At 42.0% G+C, this 6,920-nt stretch overlaps 1 protein-coding gene across 1 annotated transcript; it reads left to right on the top strand.

Moving 5' to 3' along the window:
* The first annotated feature begins 3,098 nt into the window (after positions 1 to 3,098).
* On the top strand, positions 3,099 to 6,503 carry LOC143887572 (uncharacterized). The gene is made up of 2 exons (XM_077391654.1): positions 3,099 to 6,338; positions 6,451 to 6,503. Exons 1-2 carry the CDS (start codon positions 3,273 to 3,275, stop codon positions 6,457 to 6,459), a joined length of 3,075 nt encoding a protein of 1,024 aa, XP_077247769.1. The 5' UTR covers positions 3,099 to 3,272; the 3' UTR covers positions 6,460 to 6,503.
* The last annotated feature ends 417 nt before the right edge of the window (positions 6,504 to 6,920 follow it).

Raw genomic sequence — 6,920 nt, 5'->3', positions numbered from 1 at the left:
TATTTTCTCATCACATTTACTCAAACTTAATCTAACAAAACCTGAAGGCATCATAGATTGCGCGAACTTATTGCACACACTTACATCACTTGCATCTAAACCCCTGCATCTCACATGCACACACGTCCTATTTTAGGAACCCGGAGTGTTATCTAGCATGGTTGACTGGGATTTCATCACCTGGTGCCTCTGTGCTAGAGAAGCATTCCACCCTTAGCCTAGTACCTTTATGGTACGTAAACGGATCTCTTGTTCACGTACTGATACGCCGGACACTGGTACAGTATATCGAACATGGATTCGCGCTAAGGGAACTCTTGGCCTTACCCCTAGGTTAACCCACACATGCATGTAGTATACGAACACATGTGCATCACGTGTGTGAGCCTAGTTTAGGATATCCTACCCATTTGTGTCTAGATTAGGCCGTAGTCCATCTTCCAATGGCTACGATCGGTCCTAGGTACACAAACAAAGTCATGAGTCGAGATCCTTTCTCCACTCCGCTAGATTAGGGTTAGGGTTGATGCCTTCAGGTAACACTGATAAAATGTGTGAAGATTAAAAAACTTTTCCTTTGGGGTTAGGATGTAAATCCCATTCATTTCCAAAGATCTCATAGGATTAGTCATTCATGATCCATCCGTTGAAAGCAATCTTATGCTATCTCATCTCATCTTGATCACAGATTTTCAATCTTCTATTATATGATTCGATCATGTTTCTTTTCCTTTAGAGAGTCTTTGACTCATTTAGCCTTTAGTTGGTGTTAGTAGAGTCTTTGACTGTGTTTCTTTTCCTTTAGAGAGTCTTTGACTCATATATCCTTTAGTTGGTGTTAGTGGAGTCTTTGACTCGTATTTTCATCTCTTTTAGAGAGTCTTTGACTCATTTATCCTTTAGTTGGTGTTAGTGGAGTCTTTGACTCGTATTTCTTTTCCTTTAGAGAGTCTTTGACTCATATATCCTTTAGTTGGTGTTAGTGGAGTCTTTGACTCGTGTTTTTCATCTCTTTTAGAGAGTCTTTACTCATTAATCCTTTAGTTAATGTTAGTGGAGTCTTTGACTCGTGTTTCTTTTCCTTTAAAGAGTCTTTGACTCATTTATCTTTTAGTTGGTGTCATTGGAGTCTTTGACTCGTGTTTCCGTTTTTAGAGAGTCTTTGACTCATCTGTTTTATTTGCAGTATTATTAGAGAGTCTTTGACGTCGTTATCTCATTTCAGTGTTATCAGTTGCTCTTATTAGAGAGTCTTTGACTCGTTTATCCTTTAGTCGCTTTTATTAGAGAGTCTTTGACTCATTTATTCTCCAGTTACTGTCATTAGAGAGTCTTTGACTCATTTGCTCTTATAATAGTATTATTAGAGCATAGTTGATTTGCCGTAAGTGTTTGATAGGTAGAGAGTTCGTTCCGAACTACGTTGGCTTGATCCTCTTCCACGAGGTACGTAGTGCAGCTTGGGATCCACATCCCAAGTCCAGCCAAACCTTTAAAAATAAAAATTTTAAATCTTTCAAAGTTACAAAAATATTCAAACCATTTTCAAAAAGATCTTCCTCTAGAGTTAGGAGTATGTCCTAGCTGTTTAGGTTGTGTTCTAGAGTTAGGAGTTTGTCTTGATTTGTATTGATATGGTATGTCCTGTCGTGTGAGTGTCCCTAGAGTTAGGAGGCCTCGAGTCGATCGGTTAGACATTTAGTCGAACCGATGGCTAGACTAGGCATATAGTCATCCCGTGGTTTTCATTAGGTTGCACGGCCTAGTTACACATAGGATTGTAGGAACCACCTGCATTAGCTTAAGGCTAATCAATCTGCATTTAGTTAGGGCATATAGGATGTCCTAAAATCCACCATTCATTGGAATTTAAATAATAGTTCAAGAAGCTTTAATAACTAGTCCGGTCTTTTAGATCGAGTCTAGGATAGAGGTCTAGGTGTCTTAGGCATCATAATTTTGAATAGGGCATCGAACTACGTGGGCTCCGATTCTTCCCGAGGCCGGGATACGTAGTGCAGCTAGGATGGATGGCCATTCTGGTCCGAGTCCAGTCTTGCATTAGAGTTAGGCATGTCACCCATAACCTAGCTTTGCTTAGGTGACACATTTTCATTTTATGTGTTTATTTCTTCATTCTCAGGAAATGCATGCTTAGGTAGACGATTCCTGAGGATTGTTCCTATTTCATATGATTTTTACCCAAACTTCTTTGGAATTAATGAAAATGGCATAAGAGACCAAGTGCTTGCACTCGGGCGAATTGGGGGTGCTCTCAGACCTTCCCCATTCGTAACCAGGCACGAACCCATATATATTTCTGGTTATCCATTGCAAACAGAGCATTTGTTTTGGTTCCATGGCATGTCCATGGATGGCGACTCTGAGTTTATTTCAGGTATGTCTCGGTTTCGAGCCTCGGTTCCGGATCGAGACATATCTCTTTCTTTTTTATATCGCCACTCATGCTATGCTGTGAGGGTGGCACCATTTCGAGAGTTCCTTGGCAGAGCTCTCCTTCACATTGTGGAGATCTTAGAGGATTGCAGGAGGGATCTCGCGTCTCGCCGGCACCGTCTCCGGATCGGGGTCCACAGGCTGGCGACTCTGCTGGGGAGTTCTTGAAACATTGCCTAACTCTTTAAAAATGCCATTTTTATTAACTTTGGAGAAATTTGAGCTAAAATCATTTTAAATGAGAACTCTATCGTTAGAATCCAGGGGCACCAGGTAGGTGCGTATGCTACGTTCGTCTTCTTGGTCTCAAAAGGACTTCCTTCTATGTTCCTGCCAGGATTCAGCGTTAGTATGGAGGGGAGCAATCCATTGTGCCTCCTCTTCGTCATTTCTATCCACCATGAGGATTTTTGGATCAAGATTGTCATTTCTTTTATTGAGTCAAAACTTGTAAATTTGATTCCATTATAGATGAAAATTCAAAAAATTTTACTTGACATGTTATAAACAGTCAGTGATTCAGGGTTTTCAGCGATTGCTGTCCGTATAATCAATACAAAGGATGTTTGTTTTTTCTTTTGTCTCTATTGGTACAAACTATCTTATTTGTCAATCATGTAACCTAGTTTGTTAACTTCCAATCAGGATTCTGAAAGATAGCAACCATCGCTCCCAAAAAAGACTTTCAAGCTAAGCCCACCTGGTCGAGACCTACCCCAGTGTCTAGACTCGTTCGCCACTTTGATTCCTCTGTGTCATCTTCAGTTCGTTTACCTTCTTCACCAGAGTCTTCAAATTTATTTGAAGTAAATCAAATGGCAGACACAACTGAACTTTTAATGAGCATGCAAGAGATGATGAAAAACCTCACCAGAGATATGGCGGGAATGAAAGAAGAAATGGCAAACATGAAAACACAGATAAGTGATAAGACTTCCACGTCTAGGCCCGTACTTCAGCCTTCTCATGTTCCAGCTCCGGAGTCGCATAGACCCGTTATCCAGTCTTTCGAGGTGGATTTAGATGATGGTCAGTATGCTGCAGAGTATTGTGCTCCAGAGGTTGATAAAGAAAAAGAAAAATTTGAAAAATTTGAGAAGGAAATGTCTGAGAAATTCAGCAAGATGGCTCATGAGATGGAGCAGATGAGAGTCCAGGGACCCAAGAAATTTGACGTCTCTGAATTAATACTGTCTTCAACAGTTTCTTTACCGCCCAACTTCAAAGCTCCTGATTATGACAAATATGACGGAACCGGGTGTCCGCGTAACCACATGAGGTGGTTTATCATTTTGTCCCAGCAGTATGGTCTGAGCCGTGAGCAGATGGCCCAGTTGTTCCCGATTTCTTTGATTGGGATCGCAAAGAAGTGGTTTCTAAGGCTAAAGCCCGAGGAGGTGAGAACCCTGGAAGATATTTCGGAGAAACTAATAGAGCAATTCTCAATGGAAGAGGGTATTGAGGTCACGAAGAGAGACCTAAAACAGCTAAAGCAAGGTCCTCAAGAGACCTTCACTTTCTTTATCAGGCGCTGGAGACGCAAATCTGCTCAGCTAAGCCAGAAAATGACTGAATCAGAGCAGATAAAGCTGGTTCTGAAGAGTTTGTCTCCCATGTATTTTCATTTTCTCGCTCCTCAGCATTACCCGAGCTTTGACCATTTAATCAAGACGGGTACTCAGACAGAAGATGCCATAGCAAAAGGCTTGAGAGCCAAGGTTTCTTCTGAAATCCGAGACGGGAAAAGACCAATGGTCCAGTCCAAAGAAATTCATGCTGTCAGTTATACCAGGCCTGTGGCCAGAGTTGCTGCAGAGGCTGCAAAAGCGCCAAGGAGAGTTGCATATGACAGAAAGTTTGATCCTCTTCCATATCCGATAATAATGATATTCAAAAGGCTCATGAAAGATAGGAAGATCCGGCTCCCGGATATCAAACCTCCACCCAATCCCTTACCCGCATTCTGGAAGATGGATCAATACTGTGAATATCACAGAGGTCCAGGGCATTTGACCGAGAATTGTTTGGCCTTGAAGCATGCTATCCAGAACATGATTGACAAAAATGAGCTGGCAGTGGAGAGACCAAACGTTACTCAAAACCCACTTCCTAATCATCATACCATGCCTCCTCCTGCTACCAATGCAATTTTTACTGATGAACCTCTGCTCGATCCATCAACCCTCATTTGTGCCATTACCACAGAAAAAACCTATGTAATGAAGTTTGACAAGGAAGATTTCGAAGCAGTAGAAAAGAAAGATCATTATGTAATTTCCTTTGATGACGATGAATTGGCTGAATCGTCTTCATCTCAGTTTGGTACATTTCAGATTGACAGTGCTGGAAATAGAAGGACAGCTCCTTATGTCTTAAGGGCTGAGGACTTTGAAGAAGATGAGTTATTGTTGTTGGATAACCATTGTGACGAGATGCGTCATATGACCCGTGGTGGGCGTGTATTCAAGCCTCAAGAATTGTGTGTTGAAAATCCTGCAGAGGTTGCGCGAAATACTGAAAACCAGAGACAGAATAAGGTCAGTAAGGTCAGCGCCGATGAAGAAGAAGAGAGCTTGTTAAAGCAGTTGAAAAAGACTCAGGCCAATATTTCCGTATGGGGTTTACTCATGGCCTCATCTAAGCACAGAAAATTAGTCCTTCAAGAGCTTAACTCAGCACAAGTCTCTGTAGACACTACTCCGGATGAGCTGGTAAGCTTGGTTGCCATGACAAGAGTGTCTAAGACTTTATCTTTCACTGACGACGATCTGCCTTCTGAGGGCCGAGACCACACCAAATCTCTGAAAATCACAGTACTTTGCAACAAGAAGAGAGTACCAGAGGTGTTAGTTGATAATGGCTCTGCTTTGAATGTATGCCCGTTGAGTACTGCAACAACTCTTGGATTTGGTCCTGCGGATTTCATCCCATCTGAACAGGGTATTCTGGCGTACGATGGCACTCGCCGAGATGTGATCGGAACTCTGGTCACCGAAATACAGATCGGAGGAGAAGACTTTGAGATAGAGTTCCAGGTTTTGGACATCAAAGCCTCATTTTTGTTGTTACTCGGCCGCCCTTGGTTGCACAAGTTTGGGGTTGTTCCATCCTCTCTTCACCAAAAGCTAAAGTTTCTTCGCAAAAACGGAGTGGTAACTGTGAAGGGGGACCCAGACCTGGAAGTAGGGCTGATTACTCAGGACCTGACTATGGAGAAAGCTGAGGATGTTAGTTTGACTGGATTCTCATTAGAGGTGGCTGCCATTACCTTTAAAGAAGCTATGAATGAGGAAATTTGTTTCCTGACCAGTACAAACGCAAATGTCGTCAGGATGATTCGTCGACAAGGATATATGCCAGGTGCAGGGCTAGGTAGACACCATCAGGGTTTGACTGAGTTCCCTGAATTCGAATCCTTCAATAATCTATTTGGGCTGGGGTACAAGCCTTCAAAGAAGGAAGTTAAAGAAATGAAGCTGCTGATGATGAAATGGGCTGAATGTCGCCGCAGGGGGTTAGAATTACCAATGGCACCGATTAATTTGACGATGAATGGCCGTTTTCGAAGAGAGGGTGCAGATGTCCCTTTCTGTGGCTTTGCCGAAACTTGGTTAGATGAGAATTCAGGACAGAGGTTGCCAGGATTTGAAATTTTCTTTGATCTGCAGTTAGAAGACAAGCAGACCGATGTGCAGACAGAAGTTGAATCAGAAGCTGATTGGGCAGAACATGTAGAGCCGAGCCTTCTGAGTTCACTGTTTCTCGAAGATTCACAAACTATTGCCGTAATTGATCGGAGGGCCTCGATTCTGAACCCTACTCATTTAATCACCCCGGCAGAGGAACCATTGACCAACTGGACCTTTCAAGTCATACCTCAGGTTACTTTCCTAAACAGTCATGTCCCTCCAAAAGAGTCAGTTGTCCATAAATACACGTCAATCTTTGGGTCTAATTCAGAGTCTGTTTATTCTAACAATTCTGTTAATGCAGGTACTGTAAATGTCGAGTCTCCTAAGGTCGATGATGATTCCTCTTCTTCCAGCAGAATCAAGTCAGATGCTACTTCTATCGTTGATTCAGAGTTAATTGACATAAATGTCAATATGTTCGTTGAGTCTGTAAATTTTTTTCAAGCGTCTATTGTAAAGCCCGATGTGGGTAATTTTTCATTTGATGTACCTGATTCAGCATTAAATGAAATAAAGCATCCTTTCTCTGAGTACAATCCAGTCTCTACTTTTATTTCTAATGTTTCTGCTTCAGAATCTGATAAACTTAATAATAACAATCAAGACTCCCCCTCTGATGAGGATACCGACGACACTCCTCCTGAAATCAAATACATGATTCAACAGGATGAGAGTCGCCGAGCAAAACCACTCGAAGAGGAAATTGAAACCGTGAATATAGGTGACGAAACCTTGATTCAGGAGATTCGAATTGGCAAAACTTTATCTCCT

The sequence above is a fragment of the Tasmannia lanceolata genome, unplaced genomic scaffold, assembly GCF_043159265.1.
Source record: "Tasmannia lanceolata isolate RefF3 unplaced genomic scaffold, GAP_Taslan_0.1 ptg000012l, whole genome shotgun sequence".
Classification (NCBI taxonomy): domain Eukaryota; kingdom Viridiplantae; phylum Streptophyta; class Magnoliopsida; order Canellales; family Winteraceae; genus Tasmannia; species Tasmannia lanceolata.
The sequence above is the reverse complement of the archived record's forward strand: the minus strand, read 5'-3'. Positions and strand labels throughout refer to the sequence as shown.

What these genes read in the sequence shown, in the direction of transcription:
- LOC143887572 (XM_077391654.1), top strand. Translation starts at nt 3,273, where the DNA reads ATGGCAGACACAACTGAACTTTTAATGAGCATGCAAGAGATGATGAAA.